This window comes from Paramormyrops kingsleyae, chromosome 11, assembly GCF_048594095.1.
Source record: "Paramormyrops kingsleyae isolate MSU_618 chromosome 11, PKINGS_0.4, whole genome shotgun sequence".
Lineage (NCBI taxonomy): Eukaryota > Metazoa > Chordata > Actinopteri > Osteoglossiformes > Mormyridae > Paramormyrops > Paramormyrops kingsleyae.
The window spans coordinates 16865885-16888105 of NC_132807.1; the positions used below are offsets into that span (position 1 = coordinate 16865885).

The 22221-nt window shown below is 46.3% G+C and overlaps 2 protein-coding genes across 9 annotated transcripts in view; both read left to right on the top strand.

The window, feature by feature from the left end:
* Positions 1 to 12013, top strand: part of ppfibp2b (PPFIA binding protein 2b) — a 32841-nt gene extending 20828 nt beyond the window's left edge. For 7 of the 8 annotated variants that reach the window (XM_072718151.1, XM_072718145.1, XM_072718147.1 and 4 more), the window contains 18 exons: positions 1210 to 1321; positions 2141 to 2202; positions 2974 to 3049; positions 3162 to 3262; positions 3343 to 3398; positions 3484 to 3567; positions 3780 to 3837; positions 4599 to 4637; positions 4922 to 5045; positions 7433 to 7559; positions 7638 to 7766; positions 7881 to 8031; positions 8114 to 8225; positions 8311 to 8399; positions 8489 to 8611; positions 8688 to 8813; positions 10648 to 10836; positions 11381 to 12013. In XM_072718151.1, the coding sequence (XP_072574252.1) occupies positions 1210 to 1321; positions 2141 to 2202; positions 2974 to 3049; positions 3162 to 3262; positions 3343 to 3398; positions 3484 to 3567; positions 3780 to 3837; positions 4599 to 4637; positions 4922 to 5045; positions 7433 to 7559; positions 7638 to 7766; positions 7881 to 8031; positions 8114 to 8225; positions 8311 to 8399; positions 8489 to 8611; positions 8688 to 8813; positions 10648 to 10836; positions 11381 to 11578 (1956 nt within the window). In that variant the 3' untranslated portion in view covers positions 11579 to 12013. The remainder of the gene's footprint in view (positions 1 to 1209; positions 1322 to 2140; positions 2203 to 2973; positions 3050 to 3161; positions 3263 to 3342; positions 3399 to 3483; positions 3568 to 3779; positions 3838 to 4598; positions 4638 to 4921; positions 5046 to 7432; positions 7560 to 7637; positions 7767 to 7880; positions 8032 to 8113; positions 8226 to 8310; positions 8400 to 8488; positions 8612 to 8687; positions 8814 to 10647; positions 10837 to 11380) is intronic. The other variant, XM_072718146.1, reaches the window with a different exon arrangement.
* A 144-nt stretch (positions 12014 to 12157) lies between these two features.
* On the top strand, positions 12158 to 13984 carry rep15 (RAB15 effector protein). Its single transcript, XM_023816501.1, has one exon. The coding sequence runs from the start codon at positions 12862 to 12864 to the stop codon at positions 13588 to 13590; it is 729 nt and encodes a 242-aa protein (XP_023672269.1). The 5' UTR covers positions 12158 to 12861; the 3' UTR covers positions 13591 to 13984.
* The last annotated feature ends 8237 nt before the right edge of the window (positions 13985 to 22221 follow it).

Sequence of the window (22221 nt, forward strand, 5' to 3'; positions counted from 1 at the left end):
GGCTTGAACTTGTAGTCACTACTCTCATTTTCCACTTTTAAACTGATACGTTAGAGATGTTCTTGCTTTTTAATTAGTTATGGGTTGATATTTATATATATTGAGTTTCCCATTTCATTTTTCCTACTTGCATAGTTACCTATGCAATTTGTATTTTTGTATAGTGTGTTTGTACACAGCCATGGAAAAAATTAAGAGACCACTCTATATTTTTAAACAAATCTGCATTTTTAAATCCCGGTTTGCAGAATACTATACTGAGCAGCAGGTCGCTTCTAGGTACAAAATTTCTAAGACAGCAGTACTCAAGAATAAGGTGAAGCAGGAGACACTGGGAACGACCAGCAACCAGCCAGGCAGAGGGCAGAAGCGAATTTCTAAAGCCAGAGATGTCGGTTAACTTATTTGACAATTTTTCATGAATTGTAGGATGACATGAAGTGACCTTCAAAAAGAATGGGAAACATTAAGTGCAGGTGTGAAGTGCACTGCTAGGACAGTTCATATCAGGCTCCTAGAAAGCAGGATTGAAGTCCCATATAGCAAGGAAGAAGCCCTTCATTAATGAGAAAGAAAACAACCAGGCTGGAGTTTGCAAAATATATATATATATATATATATATATTATTCACAGATGCACACCCATAAATTGAGAAATGAGTGAAACAAAAAATTGTGCTGTGGTCTCTTCATTCTTTACATGGCTGTATGTGTTTATATATGTTTGTAAATGTGTCTGTGTATGTTTGTATGTGTTTATATATGTTTGTAAATGCGTGTGTGTATGTTTGTATGTGTTTATGTATGTTTGTAAATGCGTGTGTGTATGTTTGTATGTGTTTATATATGTTTGTAAATGCGTGTGTGTATGTTTGTATGTGTTTATATATGTTTGTAAATGCGTGTGTGTATGTTTGTATGTGTTTATATATGTTTGTAAATGCGTGTGTGTATGTTTGTATGTGTTTATATATGTTTGTAAATGCGTGTGTGTATGTTTGTATGTGTTTATGTATGTTTGTAAATGCGTGTGTGTATGTTTGTATGTGTTTATGTATGTTTGTAAATGCGTGTGTGTATGTTTGTATGTGTTTATGTATGTTTGTTATACATGTGTCAGTTGATATGTATGCGATCATCTTTTGAGTGCTTCTCTCAGTAACAGAACTCATTCTCTCTCCCTCCCTCTCTCTAACCACCCCCCCCCAGGCTGAAATCTCAAACCTTCAGCAGCTCCTGGCGGCAAAAGATGCCGAAATCGAGGGTCTGCAGATGCAGCTTCTGTCCCGTGTCCCGGCATCTGACGACAATGCAGAGAGAGGTACTGTCACGCTGGGCTCCGGAGCCTGAGACAGTCACATGCAGGTGGGCCGGGGGCGGGGCCAAGCGGCCAAGTGACCACTGCTGCCCCGGGACCAGCTTGGCTGCCTCCCAATATGCATACTTGACCATACTTGTGTTCTTGCGTACCTGTTTTACACTCTTCAGCTGCCAAAGACCACGTCCATTACTAAGAAAAGTAAAAGTCCCCTGCTCCTGATCCCCCCCCAATGCTGTCGTCGCTATGCAGCCCCCCACCTACCCTGCAGAAAAAGCCTGAAAGGCTCATCAGTCACCACCCCCCCCACCCCCCGTCATCAGTTATTTGTCACACCGTGTCCTGCCTGTCACACCCTGTCCATCAGTCCGAGGGGGAATGGGGGGGTGGACATTAACCACAGTAGGGGGATGTCTGTGCTCATGAGTAGTGTAACCCCCCCGCCACATGCTAATGGTACTTTACATTCCAGTCACTGGGTGAGGGTGGGGGCTAGCAACTAGCTAGAAACAGTGAGTCCAATCCAAGGCCTTAAGTTCCAAATTTTGCTTGCTTGTACCGGGTTTGAGAGCTTTAGTGATCCAGCACATCGCTCCACCCCCCCAATCCGCCTCCCTACACACTGCCCATGAACTGTATCTGGGTGTCTCCTCATCCTCCGACGGCCTCCTGAGAGCGGTTATTAAGGGCGAGCAAGACGTCTCCAGCCCGCATGACTGCAGCCAGATGCTCGATCCACATCGGAAAGTTATTTTGAGGAAAAGGAAAATATTTTCACTGGCGATTGCGGTTTTCTGGCAGCTGATGTCTGTCTCGCTGCAGATCAGGAGCTGCAGAGACTGAGAATTGGGATGGAGGCTCTGCTGGCAGCCAATGAGGAGAAGGTCAGTGACCGCCACACTCACGTCACTCACAATACCGTCATGCACAGATATCTGTACTATGGTGCAGAATCTGCCCGGAATCACTATACCAGCTTGACGCATTTAGTGAAGAGCAGAGTCGAACCACAGAGTGATTTATTCCCGTCACAAAATGCCCAACATCTGCAGCCACAAGCCTGGAGCCTGCCCACACGGGCCGTTTTTGTTTTACAACCCATGCATGCGTGCGGGTGAAGATAGAAGTCCATGAGACGACTAAAAGCCGCAAGCCACAGACATGAATCACACCGCAGTATAAACCCGTTGTTACGGAAAGTCCCACGCAAGCTGCATTTTAGAAAAGGGCTCTGTTCCTATTCCGGATACGGGGTCCTGACGTTGCCTTTGGACCTGAGCCCTGCTACCGTCTGGCTGAGAACGCAATCGTTTGTCATGCAGCTGCTTACTATGAAAGGGGACACAGTTTGACAGGTGGGCGGCGGCCACAATGATGCACATTAATCTGAGCTGCGGGTCCGAAAAAAGCGGGTCAGCCTGGAGGCTTATTATTTATTAACTGGGCGATTTGCATTTCCATTCAGAATCAGTGTCTTTACACTTCAGTGCTGGTCCTTTCGTGCACTGAGATCACACGTCTGGCAGGCTGGAGACTCCAATCCCACGTTTGTGCCGTCTGCATGCCCCCCCCCCGGGATTGGAGACCCATCCTGGCACTTGTTATGGTTGTGCCGCGTTGCCTGTTTAACTAAAAAGCCAATTGCTTGGCTTCAGGACCGACGCATCCAGGAGTTGGGCGCCCTTCTAGAACAGTACAGAAAGATCAAGGATGACATGGGCCTCGCTCAAGGTAATTTGTTTTTACTCACTTTGAGAATAAAAGTGTTGCATTATCATATTACATACAGACCCATCTGGCAGCTGGGATTAATGCCTTGTTTTGTTGTTTACCTGCCAATTAGCCAATGAGAAGCTGCCAGGTGGCAGTGAGGAGGATCTCTCCAGAAGCGGGGGGCTGAGGGGTCTCACTCACAGAGCCAGCGTGGAGATCCTCCGCCTGGAGGTGAGAGTCGCACCCCTCCACACTGTGCAGCCGCTCCTGCCCCTTGCACCTCCTCTGACTCCCACTCTCCCCTCCCCCAGGTGTCTTCCAGGGGTTCCTCACCGATCGTGGCCTCCCCATCTTCTCTTAACTCCAGGTAGGGAGGTGACAGAGAGGGCTGAGGGTTATGGTTATGCATGTATCCCTGAGCTGTTTTTAAGGGCTCCACCTTTGTGCTCCAGGAGTACACAGGTGTCTCCAGGGTCTGCAGTGTCCCCTGGGTCTGCAGTGTCACCTGGCAACGCCAGCTGCCCGAACGGACAGTGGTAAGTGAAGACGTCACTGGATTATATGACTTTTAAACATCCACCCTGTTTACATCATTGACTGGTTCAACACCAGCCAAAGGCCAGATAATTTCTCTGATCGGGCTGCTCTGCTCAAAGGGGACACCTAGGGGTCGTTGGTGAAACTGCACTTCCATGAGCCCTCCAACTTGTGTTTAGTAATGACTTTAATGTTCATTGTCATTCACCAGGACAAAAACACGGATGCTGTCCTCCAGTCTAGAGGAGCTGCAGTGTGGACCTGTGCAGGTTTGGCCTCCATGTTCCTCTTTTGTCACAGCATATGGTGATGGGGTCCAACTGTGATAACTAACAGGGGGCAACTAAAAGGGGGCTAAACACTTCACATGGCCTCAGCTCTTCCTGTTTCACTGGCTAATGTTTAGGGAAAAAAGGTCCGCGATTATACCATCCCTGGTTAAAGTGTCGTTTCACAAGTGTCACTGTGAATAAGTGTCATTTTAACAGTGTCACTCTGAATAAATGTAGTTTGAAGTGTGTCACTGTAAAACTGGTTTTGGAATGGATAAAGCAGGCTGACATTAAGCTTCTGGAATGGCTTTCTCAAACCTCAACCCTATTTAAAATTTGTGGACTCTGCTTAAAAGCCGGGTCCGTGCCGGGAAAACAACCAATTTAAGTGAACTCTGCCAAGAAGAGTGGTCAAATATCCAGCCAGAACTATGCCAGAAGCTTGCTGATGGCGACAGAAAGCATCTTATCTGGGTGCAACTTGTTACGGGACATTTAACCAAATATTACAGTATGTATAATTATTGACCCTGTGTGGATTGCAGAAAATCCAAAATATATTCAATCTTATGCACCCAATTCTTGTTTTTAAAAATCATTGAAGATGATGAAAAGAATGGTTCTTATAAATCATTAAAAGCTTAAAAAATGACATTCATGCCCCTGATGAGTGAATGTAAACCTCTGACCACAGCTCTGAGTGCCTTTGCGTGACGTCGCTCACGCTCTCCCTTCTTTTGATTCACATGCACTGACAGCTTGCGGCTGGGGAGCCAGTACACTGCGTATCGCCAGAGGTATTTCCACTGGATGATGTCACTGTGACCTTTAACCCCACACTCAAAGCACTGAGCCGTCTCTCTGATTCCTGCCCTTTTTAACTCTCGGACTGTATGTGTTTGACCTGGATCTGCTGTCTCTGAAGGAGGCCGACTCACCTCCGCCGGCTTTGAAACCTGTAACACTCAGCTTTACTTCCGAAATGCATCCTCCTCTATGCCCCCCCCCCCCTCCCCTGCATGTCCCCCGTACACCAAAGCTCCCACTTGCCGCTTTTAAGTCCCGTGTTTCCTGTTCCCAGATCCGACATCCGGAAAGCGGTAAATTTCAGACACTTCCAGGGAAGCGGTGGCTGGCCGCGCAGAATGGGAGCAGAGAGACGCCGTCGCCCGCAGCGCCCAGGAATGACGGCGACCTCATCCTGAGTATGTGTCACTGGGGGTTGTGTTACCGACACCCGGCTATCAGCCGCCTGTTTACAATACAACACTGGGATCAGGTGACCTGTTGACATAGCGTCTGCCAGTGCAGAGGGCAGCCTGAAGGTGGTGCTGTTTCATCTCTGTGCGTTTTTCCACCACCCCAGGTACTGTACTTTTTGTACTTTGAGAAAGTACCAGAAGTACGGCACTTCAAGGTTTTGGTTTTCCGGCAGCATAAAAACTGGTACTGGTGCCGAATGACATCACAACTCAAGGCGGGGCATTTTGTACTGAATTCAAAAAAAGGCTGTAGTATATTATACGGCTTGCTGATGCTGATTAATACCAACATTGCATGTTATGCACGTACAATTCTTACATCGCTTGTCAGCTATATTAAAATAAAGCTTTTTTCTTACTTTCAATTCTGTATGGACATTATAGCGTGGGGGGTTAAAGTTTTGCTAAAATACTTTTCTCTGTTACTCTCATGGGAAATAACCGGGGCAGTGATGGCTTAATGGTTAGGGACATGCACTTGTAATTGAAAGATTGCTGGTTCAGGGCACCACTGAGGTGCCCTGAGTAAGGTACCGCCCCCAAGCACTGCTCCCCGGGCACTGAATTAGCCGCCCCCTGCTATGTCACATATGGGTTAAATGCAGAGGACACATTTTGTTGTTGTGTGCTGTGGTGTGTCAACAATGACCACAGATCACCTAATTCTAATTCTAACTTAGCAAGCGTTGCAATTTAAATTATTATTCCATTTATAGATTTTTTTTTATGTTTACAAATAAGTTTAAAGCTTTACCTTAGCTGCTTTTACATGAGCGCTGCATGCGTACTCCAAGATAATCATAATCATTTCATCCTTGCCATTTAAATCACTCGAAGAGGAGTTTGTGAGAAATTTTCCTTTTTTATAGAACTCCTGTTTTATAAATACCCCAATATTTATTACGACAAAATCTAATATATCCTATATACGTGCTGTATTAGTATATTCAACAAAATACTTTTTCATTTCTTGTCCTGCCATCCGGATCTTTTTGTTTTATATCTTCTTACGACGAAATTGCATATTTTTTACTTCGTTTTTTTCTGAGTTTGCGGCTGTTTTCAAGGCGGCGTTGGTATTGTGTTTCAGAGGCAGGCTATTTGCATAACAAGTCGACAAACAAAGCGTTTAAACTCCCACCCCAAAGTACCGAAGTACCAAAGTACCCCAGCTGGTTTGGCACTTTCGGTACTGGTACTCGACCGGAAGTCAGTGGAAACGCGAAAGTACCAAAAGTACCATACCAAGAGTACCGTACTGTGTACCGCATAGTGGGAAAGCGGCCAAACATTTACTACAACATTTGCTAATTCTAAACAGTTAAAAGTAGAATAAATACATATGGAGGTGGTGAGTGTGCCAGTTAAGATGAAGTGATTGCCTGCCTTTTCTGTGGATTTTTCTGTGAAGAGACCCTGCAGCGCTCTTCCTGGGCTGACCAGCAGGAGGCGCCCTGCCTTCTTCCCAAAACTCTTTCTTTTGTATTAATGGCTACCGTTCTTGCCCGGCCCCTCTTGCTCACTCTTAACCACTCTACCCTTTGCCTCTGTTCTATGCCCTGCCCTCTCTCTCACTCGATGTTCCAGTGTTCCGGCTTTACGCATCGAGTCCACAAGAGCCCTGGCACCAACCCCCCCCACTGGAAAGTTACATTGTAAAGCCGCCTGGCCTGTGCTCATTCTCTCTTAACCAGCTTTTCCTGGGGGCATCTGTCTGCTCTCTCATGGTTTTGTATCTTCCTGCTGCAAACACAATGCCCTGAGCCCACCATCGAGTGCACCAAACACCTGAAAGCTGAACTACCAGGTGCTCCAACCGACACATTCGATACATCTGCTCCACGTTCAGTAAACACACCGCACACGGGCTTAATTGCTGTGTAGAACATAACCGCCAGCTTAACGCATCTTGCATAATACATAAGGCTGCTCAGGCTGCTTTGTTGTGCTTTGCTGGCCCTGCAGAGCAGATGTTGTGGATGCAGAGCGTGTGACTTTCATCTGCACTTCAACCCCCCTCCCCCCCCCCCTCTCCGCTTTTCTTTAGACCAGTATCCCGTGGGAAACCAGATCTTTTTGGAGCTGGTGGGTTATTCTCGGTTTCTACATGTTTTTCTTGCATAACTAGAGAGATCCAGTCTTTCCTGCTCCGCCGTGTAGCTGTGACTCCACATGCCTCGAGACGTTTGCTTTCCGTGCGGTTCTGAGCGCACGTGGCTTCCTATAGCCCAGGCCAGACCACAGAGTGCGTGGCTGGAATCACACCCTCACTATTGAGAGACGCACACAGCCGAACTCTCTGAAAGCGTCTCCGTTTCTCTACGCTGCAGGGAAGACGGAGGCGAGGGCCTCGCCGGACGTCTCAGCCAGCTCGTCTGGCGTGGATTCGGGCCAGAACTCGCCTGTCTCACCAGAGCATAGGAAGAACCAGAAGGGAATCAAGAAGTTCTGGGGAAAGTGAGTCACTGCATGAGTGTCATGTTTGTTTGACATGCATCTCGTGGTGCACATTTAACCGGCCACCGTCCCCCTCAGGATCCGGAGGACGCAGTCGGGCAGCCTGCAAAGAGACGAGCTGGAGCCCTCGTCGTTTAGGCGGGGGGGCCTGAGGGCCACAGCAGGACCCCGACTTGCCCGCACCCCCGACAGCGGCAGCTCCATCCGGTACATTAGCCGAATCCGCACAGACACAGAGACGACGGTTTCAGTCTGGATTCATACCAGTTCCAAGGGGGGGGGCACTCTGATGACACAGTGACATCTGCTGCTTTCTCTTAGGGACAAGAACACACCTTTTGTCAAGTGGACCAAGGAGCAGGTGTGCGGATGGCTGGAGGACGAGGGCCTGGGGCAGTATGTGAGCCTCACGCGGCTGTGGGTCACCTCGGGACAGACACTGCTAGCAGCCACGCCCCAGGACATTGAGAAGGTACAGTGTGGGGGGGGGCACTTCCTGCTGGGGGTGGCCCGTCCACCTCTGCATGTCAGCGTGACATGTTCTTGCCCCCCAGGAGATGGGAATCAAGCATCCCCTGCACCGCAAGAAGATCCAGCTGGCCGTGCGCTCCTTCAGCTCCAAGGTGCCAGAGAAGTCGGCAGAGCTGGACCACATCTGGGTGACACGTGCGTACCAACCACGACGGCCATGCCCTCCCCCCGGCGAGCGTGTGTGACGATGCCAAACAGCGTCGCGCTTGTGCATTCGCAGGCTGGCTCGACGACATCGGCTTGCCCCAGTACAAGGACCAGTTCAACGAGGCGCGAGTGGACGGCAGGATGCTGCAGTACCTGACGCTGGTAAGGCCCCCGCCCCCGCTGACAGGCCATTTAAACATGCTGCAGTACCTGTGAGGTCCTCACGAGGGCGCTCCCATCCCACTTCGCAGAGCGACCTCCTCTTCCTGAAGGTCACAAGCCTGCTGCATCACCTGAGCATAAAGAGCGCCATCCATGTGCTGCACATCAACAAGTTTAACCCGAACTGTCTGCGGCGCCGCCCAGGGGATGAGGTACGCTATTGCGACCGAGCCTCACAATTAATCGGGGGGAGTGCCCTATTATGGACTGTGCATAATACCATTGCAGAGCAAGATGTCGCCTTCAGAGGTGATCCAGTGGTCCAACCACCGCGTGATGGAGTGGCTGCGCTCGGTGGACCTTGCAGAATACGCAGCCAACCTGCGAGGTAGCGGCGTGCATGGAGGGCTGCTGGTGAGTCAGCGAGGCGCCTACAGAGGGGGGGGGGGTTGGGGGGGGCACAGAAGGGGGGAGAAAGACAGAGAGTGAGACAGGGGAGGAGAGAGAGTGAGAGGAAGAGAGAGGGAGAGTCAGGGGGGAGGGGAGAATTTTATTAATTCCTTAGAGAGAGATTCTCCAGTTACAGAACCATTATTGACACCATGTAACATTATATAACATACATCACAACCCAGCATTTCATAAAAAAATAAAAATAAAACAAAAACAATCAAATAATGCACAAAGAATATCCTAATTATGTGCAAATAATTGCTAGTTTTGTGCAAGTAATGTGCAGATAATGTGCAGGATTGCAGATAATGTGCAGGATACATGAGCAGCTTACAGAGACCAACACTCCCCTTGCTTGACAATGACGTGCCCTGTTGTACAATGCAATGGTAAGGAGGCCCTTATGTGTCGTGGTAGAAAAAAACTATTATTTCGTAGCGATTCATGCTCTCAAGTTACTAATCCGTGCGCTTGAGTTACGAATTTGTGCGCTATAGAGCCGTCACTATGACTCGATTAAACTCGATTATTAAAAAAGCATCGATTGAAAATTTCCTTCTCGATTACTCAGCAATATGGCAGAAGGTAGACGGCTCATGCAGGATGAGGGTCCAAGTAAAGACTGGAAGCGCGACACATTAAAGGTGAAAGAAAATGCAGCCGTCTGTCAGTATTGTAAAGCAGAACTTGAATATCATCACGGCACAACTGCCATGCAAATACATCGTAAAAGAAGACATTCAGGTTTGACGGAGGAGATTAGCCGTAGATTTAGCTACTCCAAGTAGCTACTCCCATTTAGCTACTCCAGGTAGCCTAGCCTGTGTTTCTCAACAATTGACTTAATTTTTCTATTGTGATTCCTGTATATCAAAATAATCGCTGCTAAAACTAAGGCTTTACCGTGTAGCTTAACCACATCATAATACTGTACATAATAACCACGTCACATTAATTATGTTTTGTTAACATATTGCGTGTTTTGAGTAGAGCTGAACGAGACTAGGTAATGATTATATAGCAACATTTAGGAGTTGAAAATATTATAGCCAAATGTAGAACTTTTCTACCTTTAACCACCGATAGTCAATCTGCTAACAGTCTGTCACACATCACCTTGGTGTTGTTGAGATTTGTGCCAACAGACACAAAGCAGTGCTGTTAAATCACTTTGTGAGCTTTTGCTCATTGTCATTATAAAATACAAATGCAGCGGAATACGAAGGGCTTTTCGTGACCAGTTCTTCCTCACGTTTCTCCTCTTACTTGATTATTAATATAGTGACAGACCTAGTGTGCTCGAATTAGTAATTGGTGCTCTGAAGTTATTAATTTGTTTGCTCCTGTTAGTAATTCGTGCTCTCCGATTGGTGATTAATTTGGGGGATCAAATTACTAACTCGAGCGCAGAAGAGCACAAATTAGATTTTTTTCTACCGTGACACCTAATGGATTCCCTACAATGGTGGTTGGCAGGACTGATTTCTGCCCTGTTGCAGCAGAGCTGAATGACCCTGCTGCTGAAGGTGTTGAAGCAGCATATTATACGGGGGATGTCTGTCATTGTCCATAATGGAGAACATTTTCTTGATTATGCTCTTCTCCACCACGGACTCCAAGGTGTTTAAGGTGGAGCGTGAAAAGAGCCTGGTCATTATGATTGGCTTATTTGGTCTGTTTTTGTCTTTTGCCGTGATTCCGCTCCCCCAACACGCCACCACTGAGAGATCTGTACACTGACAGCAGACTGATAGATTTCCTTTCCATCCACACCTCTTGTGCCCCCCCCCCGCAGATCCTGGAGCCACGCTTCAACTCAGACACACTGGCCATGATGCTGAACATCCCACCCCAGAAGACACTGCTGCGGCGCCACCTGGCCACCAACTTCACCACGCTGGTGGGCCCCCAGGCGCAAATGGAGAAGCGGCAGTGCATGGGGGCCTCGGGGTACACGCCCCTCACTACCACCGCTAAAGTGCGGGTGAGGCCCTGGTCGTCGGGGGGCGGGCGGGGGGACAGCCTCGGGGTACACGCCCCTCACTACCACCGCTAAAGTGCGGGTGAGGCCCTGGTCGTCGGGGGGCGGGCGGGGGGACAGCCTCGGGGTACACGCCCCTCACTACCACCGGCAAAATGTGGACGCAGCCCCCGCTGGGCAGGCAGGGGGGCAGACAGTCAGGGTACACGCCCCTCACCAGCACTGCCAAAATTCAGGCGTGGCTCCACCTGGCCGGGCGGGGGCACAGCCTCAGGAAGCTTTACTTAATCCCCGGCTGAAGTTTCAGGCCTGAATCCTGCTGTGTGGGGTTCGTATTCCTGTTTGCTGAGATAAGCAGCACGCACCCACCTGGCCCCTCCCTCGCTGAGGCGGAAAAAAAGGCGTGGGGGTGCTGCTTTATCAGTATTTAGTGTACTCTTCATTCCTGCCACCTCTGCGGTTGGTGGTGGGGGGGGGGGGGGGGGTGGTTTACGGTTAGTGTTGTCGCTCTCTTGCCCCAACCCCAAACGCTCTCTGTCCCTTTCAGCCCAAGAAGCTTGGCTTCTCCACCTTTGGACATCTCAGGAAGAAGAAGCTGGACGACTCAACAGACTACATCTGCCCAGCGGACATGTCGCCGGCGGCGACCAACGGGCCCGTCCTCCCCTATGCTGGCTTGCGGGGGCTCAGCCCCATCTTCGACCGCGATGGTGAGCGGCTGGAGCAGGCCGGACGGAGAAGCTGATATACCTCCTCCCAGCGTCCCATGACGAGATGGACAGTTTCGTGTTTTACTCTCGCTCTCCATTATGTTACCTTGTACTCTGAATACTTTATAACCATGACGTTTCACACATTTACATGCCGTACTATTCCTGTACAAACGTGACGCTCTTTGATTATCCTTACTGTTCAAACAGTTGCTGTGTGGTGCCTTGTGCAATATTTGCACACTTTGGGATATTTAATATTTATGGTCAGTTATATAATGTGAGCCAATCCTACATCTCTGGACAAGCTTTTAAGGAGTATACATTGTTATTTTGCTATAAGATGGCCAGCATATTTTTATAACCACTTGCTCTCATATAATGCAGTAATGCATACTGTTCCAAAGTCATTGTGAATAGTATGTAAACAGGAAGTTACAATGATGAATAAATGTAATCTGAGTTCTGAATCTAAGTGCCGAATGCTGTTTGTTACACACACAGCGTGTCCAACACAAAATGAAGGTTACTCAGCTCAGTTAATTACTCTGAGTGTGTGGCTCAGCATGTTCGGCTGCTGATCCATTGATCGGTGGGTTGCTGGCTCTAATCCCAGGGGCAGCAGAGGAATGACACGGCTGAGCCTCTGAGCAAGATCCTTAACCCCTAATTACCGCAGGAACTGTCTGACCCTGCATTCTCAAAAATGTGTGTTGCTTTAGGAAAAGAGGTGTTAAATTAAATGCAACTTCTGCTACAGTTTGGTTTGTGTTCTACCCAGGGAGTTAATGCTGACCATTAATTAGGGAAGGTTGATAAGGTCAATGAACAGCAACCCCCCCCCCCAGACTAGCATTTTTGGTTGATCCCAGCAAATTAGCTCACCAGGAAGCCAGCACTGCACACACCAGTTTGTCCAGTTTGTCACATGACACACACCCCTTTGTTTTAAAAGTGTATGTGTTGTTTTTAAGACAGTCAAACAGTTTTATTTTTTTAAACAAAACAGCGGGTATCAGGTTCTAGGGAGGGTCCATCTGGCAGTGTCAGTTACCTCCTGGCAAGGTCCCCTGCAGGCTTCACCCCATGTAGATCCCATCTCCGCCGGGCAGGAGGAGGCAGGTGAATCCTAGCAGAAGGGGGCTTACGGGCAGCAGCAAGAGAGCCCGTTTATGCTTAGAAGGTTTCTCTGCTTCTCTTGCTGGTATAGTCTTCCCCTTTATGAATCCTCATCCAGTGTAAATGCATGTTAATTTTCAGTGTTAATGGCTTGTTAATTTAATCTTCTTTTGGGCTAAAGTAACCTCAGCCTCTGCCAATGGGACAAATGGAGACCAAACCAGGAGGACAGCGCACTATGTTAAAGAACATCTTAATTACGCCAAACAAGCAACGCGGGAACGTCATCCAGGCCTTCAGCGACAGCGTCCTCCGCGCCTCTGCTAGGGTTCGAGAGTACCTGGAGTTCTGTGACCCCAGAGGTAGATTCCACCTGAGCCCTGGTGCCCTGGAGGAGATCTTCCTGATGAGCTGCATCAGCCGCAGTGCACAGCTGCAGATGTCAGACTCCTTCAGCTGCACCGCCATGAGCAGAGAGCAGAAGGTCCTGCTGGGAGCTGACTGGGTGTGGACCTTCCCTGAGAGACATGGAGAAGCACTTGAGGCCCAGATAGTCGTTCGGGTTCTGTACAGTCTGGATGACACCATACCCCCCCCAGAAGCCCCTGAGGAGTCCCTACGCATCGCCGAGATGGCATCGGGCCAGTGGAGCCGGCCGGAGAGGATGGTGCGGTTCTGCTCCTCCATCGGCCGGGACTGCTACGCCCTGTTCCTCTTCTTCGGCTCCAGGAACGACCCGGGCAGCATCTCCGGGCTGCTCAGCAACAACCTCCATGCGGCTCTTGGCAAGGGAGCCACAATCGACCGGGCCTTTCTGGAACACTTCTTCAAAGGGTCCATGTCCTTCTCCACTCCAGGCGAAATGCTGGAGAGGATCAATCAGAAGCAGCGGAACGACCCCTTGACCATGCTCATCAGGTTCACATAACCGGTACACGAAAATGGACTGAAATTTAACAACTGCGACTGCACAGCTGTTTAAACAGCCACGCTGCACAGTAACTGCTGTTAGTCTTCAGGCACCTTTTGTCCCTTAGAGACAGATGACATCAGTCAGAGAACTTCTAACTATCAGCTTCAGATATATGATGTGTGGAGTCAAACACTGAGCTGAAATATCGTTCTCATTGGTCAAAGTGCAAATGAAAAGTAATACAATATAAATACTGAGACATATAAGCATAATATAGACAACAATTTAAGACATGGCATTAAGACAGATTGAAAGGTATGGTTAACAGCCTGTTGATGAAGTGCAAAACTGTTACAGAAATTTGGCATTGAAGCAAAATGTACAATGAATAAACAGATTCATATACAGAGCTGTGAGTCCAGAGCTATCAGTCCTTTTAACAGACCCAGACTTAGGCTGGGAGGAGCCAGACCATTCAGCAATCGAACAGTCTCAGGAGAAAATGTCTCATTGTCCCAGCTTTCAGTTTGCAAAGGCCTCCTAGCAGATGGCAGTGGAGAAAAAAGGCTATGAGTGGAGTTCAGTGGCTGATGCCATTGGCCCCTCTGGATGCCGCAGCCATTATAAACGTCCAGCTGGGAAGGCAGAATGCTCCCGGCAACTTCTCTGCTGTTTTAAGAAGCTGCTGAAGAAGCTGGTGCTCCAAGGCGTTGTGGCACCCGAACCAGGCTGTGGTGCAGTTTCTAAGAACACTCTGAATGGTGCCTCTGTAGGTGCAGAGGGTGAGAGATGGCATTCCTGCCCTTTTCAGGCGCCACAGGTAGCGAGGTTCACTGATGGCCTGTCTTGGTCAGAGAGGATACATGCTGGCTCCTCAGTGAGACCCACACCCTCCTGACACTGTTAAAGGGTATGGAGCTAAAGGACGAATCCCATTGTCCTGATTCATCATACTGCTTTTTCAGTTTGTCATCACTGACAGATCAACCACTAAAAACAGCCTGATTTGCTGAATCATTACAAATGTGAATTTGATTAAATATCGTTCGTGCTGAGTAAGAGCCAGAAAGGAATTCTGTGGCCGCAGTCTAGGAAGGGAGCCAAACAGAGGTGTAAGAACAGAAAAATTGTGTTGGCTAACATTGTGAGCCGGTGATGAGGATCGTGTTAACGTGGCCAATATGACGGGACACCTGGAGGACCTTCTCAGCAACAATGACAAATAAAACACAGGCTATTTATTTAAAATATTAATTTACAGAGCTGTAAAACATCATAGGCGGATGGTTGGAGCTGAGTATGTTTCCAACGCAGCACAGCAAACGCTGCATTTGGAGAAGAGTATGCCTCGCATTGTGACTGAGGCTCACGTGTGATTGTTGATAAACTGCCCTTTTCAGTCAAGGACATCAGTACCTCACAGCCCTACCGGAACCTTTAAAGCTGATTTATACTTCTGCGTAGAACCTATGGCATCAGTATAGTGTAGGTGCAGTGTAGAGCATACCCTACACTGTAGTCTGACGTGCACCTCCAGACAAACATCCAATTGCCCATCCACTTAGGGCTGATTTATACCTTTGTGTCGAGCATACACCATGATATATGCAAGTGGTGTACACCGTGGTGAGCATTTATACTTGTGCACTGGTGTGACTATCTTGCTCAGCAATTACAGTATTAGGTGATACATAGTTTTGGATGTTTTATTGTCTTTCCACCCTATGATACATTCAATTGTTGACTCAAGCATTTGGTAAAAAAAAGTTCTGCTAATAAATTTGTTAAGTTGCTTTTTATGCATTTTCCCAAAGTTAGTGTCTATAGTATTCTTTTACTTTTTAAAGTCTTGTATAGTATAGGATAACAGGGACCACACATTTTATGCACACACAAAATGCCAGTGCAGCACTGCCCTCTTGTGGTCATAAATAAAAATTAGTTACTATACTAAAGATCCTGTACCTGTATCACTGCAATTACGGATTCCTTCATAAATTTCAAAAACCACGAAACTTAGCTCATTGATATTTTATATATCAGAAGTTACATAGCTGACCTATTTGTTCAGATAACTTCAGAAAATCTATCTTGTAATGCTTTGAATAACTTAGAAATGTTGTCTTTGTATTTTTAACCTCATATTTTTGCATGTGAATTCGGACCATCGGATTTCCGATGTATATTTCCAATGCATAAATATTCAATGTTAGAATTTCAGTGGAATATAAAATTCAAATTGTGATGACTCAGATTTACTTCCATAATCTTGAGTTATACAGACTCGCTACATTGCAAACATCTACAAGAATATCTAAAATTGTATTCCCACACAAATAAGCAGTCGAAACTGGTGATTCAGCTAAGCCAAAATAAGAAAAAAGCTAAATAAGAAATGAATGTCAGATTCTGCATTTACCAGTTAAAAGTCATATTATGATCATATTCAATAAATCCATGAATCATACCACAGTTGTGAGACCACAGAAAGCCCCGCAAGATGTGTGTCACCACCCTGGGACATCATAATCTATGGATAGCCTCTAACCGACCGGGGAGGGGCGGGATGTGCTGATTAGTGGTCCTTTTTGACGGTGTTTTCACACCAGCACTTTTTAAGTCCGATTAAAACGGACCCTGATGCGATTTCCCCCTTGATGCTATTCGTTTGGGCAGGTGTGAGCACAGTAATCGCACTTGGGTGCGGACCAAAAGAACCATACCGAGACCCTTGAGAGGAGGTGGTCTCGGCCCGGTCCCAAACGTACTCGGGAGCAGACTGATTCTGGTGCGAACGTGATCCGACCTCAATCCGACCCAACTTCCAGGTGTCCTCTGCGAATTTCAGCTAAACGGCTCCAGTAGCAAACCAGGGGGCAGTCCCACCAAGCAGGATTAAGGGAAAGTCTGACTTATTTCGACAAGTCTTCCAATTTAAGTTGGAGTTCCGATTCATCAACGTGTCCGACGTGTGGGAACAGATTCCCAAAAGATCGTTCCGTCGGGCGAAATTCCGCTCACTATTCATGTATTTAGGTATTTTATGGGACCTACTGAAATAAAGGTAGCTGATTATGAGAAAGACCTTGGTGTGTATGTTGATGCTTCCATGTGTCATTCTCGCCAGTGCGGGGAAGCAATAAAAAAGGCCAATAGGATGTTGGGGTATATCTCCAGGTGTGTGGAGTTTAAGTCAAGGGAGGTAATGCTAAGATTATACAATTCCTTGGTGAGACCTCACCTAGAATATTGTGTGCAGGTTTGGTCACCATATCTTAAAAAGGACATTGCAGCCTTAGAAAAGGTGCAGCGTAGGGCCACAAGAATGATTCCTGGTCTTTTAGAGCAGTGTTTCCCAACCCAGTCCTCGGGGAACCCCGGTCATTCCACGTTTTTGCTCCCTCCCAGCTCCCAGCCAATCAGGAACACGGAATACCTGGTACAGGTGCGCTGGGAGCTGAGAGGAAGCAAAAACATAGACTGTCCGGGGTTCCCCGAGGCCTGGGTTGGGAAACACTGTTTTAGAGGAATGTCATACGAGGAAAGGTTAGTTGAGCTAAATCTGTTCAGCCTCAAGCAAAGGAGACTGAGGGGGGGACATGATCCAGGTCTATAAGATTCTAACAGGTTTGGATGCTGTTCAACCGATTAGTTACTTCAGCATTAGTTCAAATACAAGAACTCGTGGTCATACTGTAGGTGGAAATTAGCGGGAGAACATTTCAAGCTGGATTTAAGGAAGCACTTCTTTACACAGCGTGTAGTCAGAGTATGGAATAGTCTTCCTGATAACATAGTGCAAGCTGAATCTTTGGGTTCCTTTAAATCAGAGCTAGATAAGATTTTAACAACTCTGAGCTATTAGTTAAGTTCTCCACCAAGCAAGCTCGATAGGCCGAATGGCCTCCTCTCGTTTGTATAGTTCTTATGTTCTACATGTAATATAATAAAGTCTATAAAAATCACGTCTCAGCAGTCCAACTAATTCCAAAATAATTTAGATAAGAGGGCACCCATGTTACAAAGGTCAAACATGAAATGCAATAACTGAAATTGAAAAGAAAATCCGTTAAAATAATATGTACAGGAAGATATTTTTATATTTTGTTTAGTCCCTGCAGTCTACTTTAAAAGTTTATTAGTAAAAACGAAAGATACGATATGGTTATTTGTGCAGAACATTTCACAGGTATGCGACTGAAAGTATCTGACGGAGATCAAATAATACTGAATAACATACAGTAGGAATGACAGGAGAACCGAACTATAGGTGTGAAATGGCTTTGGTCTCTATGGAAAACGATGGATTGGCGAACCAGGTATAATTATGACCATTATGATAAAAACATGTCCTAAACCATCTAATGTACTGTTTGGCAAACTGATGGTAAGACCTAAGTGCGAACCAACATTGTAACCAATGTGTACAGGTACTTACCTTCTCAGGCAGAAGAAGGAGCTAAAATAAAACCTTTGTGTGGGCGCCTGTGTGTTTAACTGATTTGGAAATATAGGCTAGAAGGAATGAAATAGAAGCTAAATCATAAATTTTTCTGTTATCTTGCTTTGTGCGGATAGAGCGTATACTTTCCCGACAAAGGCGTTAATCAACAGTTAGTCTCTGTCAAGATATCGATACCGGGTTACTCGATTACCGATAATATCGTCATATGGCTCAGCTGCACATAATGGTAACCATCACAGATTCTACAGATGTTCTGCCTTGGGGGCTGCCGTTTGGATTGCTTAGGAAAGCCATGAGAAGGTGAATGCGTGTAACACCAATAAAACATCATTAGCTGGCCACACAAACCTATTTCGCCTAACAAGGGAGCAAATCCATCTCTCCCGTCCGCTGCGTGGGAGGTCTGTTGGCATGACAACGCTCCGTTGACAGATAAGCATTTGAATTAATACACTGTGTGACAAAATTAGCGTGAATCGTTTTTCCTTCGGAGGCAAAATATAAATGTCATTTTTATCACTGTTCTTTATTTTACTCTCAGTCTGAATTCGACAGCCATGACTAAGATGACGCTTATGTGGATGAGCGCAGGGTGAAGGGAGTATTCACATCTGAAGAGTATTTAATCTTTCCATTCATTCTGAATTCTGTGATGGCTGTTGAAAGTAGGGGTTAGTCAGTGATACTACGTCATTGTTAGTGATCGAGCTGAAAATACATTGTGCGAGCTGTAGCCTAGTGTTGGCCGGGGCACTGATATTGAAAATGTGCCGCATTTTCGAAAACTGTGGGTATTACATTTCTTTTGGAAGTGTACCAATTACACTATTACAGACATCACTAACGCTATATGTCGCTAACGCTAACCATCGAATCAGAACCATGGACTCAGAATGTCCGAACCACTGCCAAAACTCGTTATACTCTATTTCAGAATTGCAGACTTAATGCAAAATGGCATATTACGAACTAGCAAATTTTATCCGCTGTAAGTTCTCTGCATAAGAAGACGTCTGCTACTATAGTGTCAACTATTAAATATGATCTCTCTAGCTTCAGGTCAAGTGATTTATGCAAGGGATTTTTATAATATAGCAGGGTCTATACCTAGCTATATCCTGAATGAATGTAATAGAACGTATTATATCCTTGTAACTGAATGAATCAGACCGATCATAATGCAACGCTTTGCAACATTGTAGTAGGGTATGTGCTGGAGCGGAGTGAGGCTTACGTTATTAAAATTAAGAGAGCAACAATTTAAATGTATTTGAGATAAATGTCTCCTAAAATCAGTGACATAAGTTCATAATTTACTGTGAACGATACTTATGTTTCTTCTGCATTATTATCTCTGCAATATTAGCATTGTGATACTTAAAGTGGTATTGGTATCAAGATTATAATGTTCCTGACACTACTGTAGCTAATGTTTATTTAAATAATATCATACATCTAGCACTCTAGCGTCTATACAAGAATAAGCATCATTATGAAACTCCACTGGCAAAGTGAATAGGGGGTTGGGGGTATATAATTCCATGAACATCCACCAGAGGTCACTGTGTGTGTTGACAAGACCTGCCAGTACACAGGCAGGCACATGACTGGAAAGGCTATGCCCCCCCCCCCCCAATCAAACTATACCTCAGGATTCAGAGCATCATCCACACAGGGTGCGTGTCTGGTAGAACCTGCACCATAGGTGTTGAGATGTCAACACTGCAACATCAGTGTTTGCTTTCATGGGCTTCATGTTGGCGCTGCACCCGCATAGTCACCAGCAGCAACCTGACCTTCAGCTTCTGTTGTAAATATTGTATTGAGAATTAGGGAAAGGAATGAGCCATCTCTGACAGTGCAAGGAGAGTTCTGGAAGCTCAGAGACAATGACAGCAAAATATGTGTTTCAGATCCAGTGCGGTTGCTATCCAAGATGAGTGAGAGTTACATAGCAACCAGAATGGACTGATACCAGATAAGTGAGCCATTCAATGTAATCCTGATGCTGAAAAAACCTCCAACAAAACAGAGGATTAAATCCATGACTGGAAAACAAGCCTAATATGTTGCCCTGTGATAAGGTTACAGTTTAGCCAGTAGCCCAGTACTCTGAAGCCCAGAGTAAATGCAGGGAAACAGAGGCAAGGCCCAACTTGACAAGACAGTGAAGCATTTCTCGTGTCTCTGAAAACATTGTGGTTAAGAAGACACTGCAAACTGCAAATTTCCTACAATCATTCAGCATGCGCCCCCTATTGGTCTGTGTTGGAATAGCTTTCAGCTCTAATCAGGGATGCAGCTTTGTTTCAAACTTCCTGACTAGTGCATCACTGTCAAGCCTTGAGTTGAGCCAAAGAAAACATTCCTTTAGAGGGAATTTGCATTAGTCACTGCGCTTCGGTTCCAGTGTCACATAAATGATGAAAGATGTAACGTTAAAACCAGAGGACAGGCTGACATTGTGGTATTCCTTTTCTTCATCACGTGTTTTTCTGCCCTCGTCTGCCATGTGCTAAATACCACGGGGTCTTTCTAAACGCCTGACGTGAGCTGTCCCCCCCACGGCCTGGGCCTCATGGCTCCTGAAATGCATCCTTTGGTTTCAGTGGACTTTCACTGAACTTCCATTGTCTAAACTAGCAGTTCTCGTGCTGCTTCCCATAAAGTGCAGATGATCTCCCATCGACACAGGGCATTTTTTTTTTCTAACTCATCAGAATGCAGATACGCTGGTTCCATGTTTGTGCTTCTGATGAGATGATGCCGGGGAAGATTAAGCAGGAGACCAACAACCCTCTGACATTGCAGTGGTGACATAGCAGTGACATGATATCACCTTAGCAGTGAAGAAGTTAGTGTAACACCCTCCTAAGCAAGCAAAGAAATGCATCCTGACTACATGTCCTTGGGGGCAGGGGTGACCCAGTAAGCACTGTAGCCAGTGCCATAGAGCTGACCAAAAGGTAGCCTCTGGGCAATAACCTCTGGCTTGGAGGGTTGCCATGGCAGCAGAGCCCTCTGCAAGCCAGGCACAAAAGGCCATTATCAGCTGTGAGCCAGAGGATCCGGCAGCCCAGCAGGAGAGCAAACAAGAACTCATGTGCCTTCAGGTGTCCCGCCTGCCCACCACTGATTTGGGTCATATGGGGAGGGTGTGGAGCAGCTTGGTTGAAATTAGTGCATCATGAGACACTGATATAACAACCCTCTCTGTCCCTCTTTTCGCTGTGCAAGTCCATGAACAGACAGCGTAACCATAACAGCTCAACCCTTGGGGACACAACACTCCATGGAGCGGATCAGCCACGCAGCGCTGAAGGGGTGAAACGCCACCACCTTTAAGGGAGGTGAGGTTTCTTTAAGGGGTGGAACCGGGTTCCACTAAAAAAAAAGAGAAAAAACATTCATATCGCTTAAAACACATTTTCAATGCCGATTGTGCAGAATGGCACCACCTTTATGTCGATAAAAGGAACTTCAGCGAAGCAAAACATTTCCTGCGTTGACTAATAGACTTTAACGTACTTCTCATCAGTTTCTATTTAATAATTGTTTTTTATAGTAATGGACTATGACGCACTTTTAAATTCACCCAGTGAAGCAGTGCTTCATCTGATGTTTCCAATTAAGCCCACTGTTGTGCATTCTTGACCCAAATATAATTAACGCTTGTTTAACCATTCAGAACCGAGTTCAGCCACCAGGTAATATAAACTCACATTCGCCAGTATTCCTTGTTGGCATTTGAACAAGGCATACTCCAAATGAAAGAAAAATACTTTGATTTGTAAATACTGTTCTTGTTGATTGTAGCTAAACCCTTGTATATAGTGTAAATAAGATTTTCCATCCATCCCTCAATTTTCCAAACCGCTTATCCTTCTGGGTCGCTGGGGGTCCGGAGCCTATCCCGGAAACTACGGGCACGAGGCGGGGAACATAAGTAAGATTTTATTTGTAGAAAAAAATGTGATGTAAACAAACATATTTTTTGTTCACTGTGATGGCTTGGCACACTGTCATAGATTGATCCGTATTGAAAAATTGAATACTGCATCCTTCAATTCATATTACTTTTATATAGTGCCTTTTACAACAGAGCTGCCCCAAAGCGCTTTACGTGGATGTGTTGTGATACATTACATCAAAGTGCTGTCAACAAAGTGAATTGTAGTAGT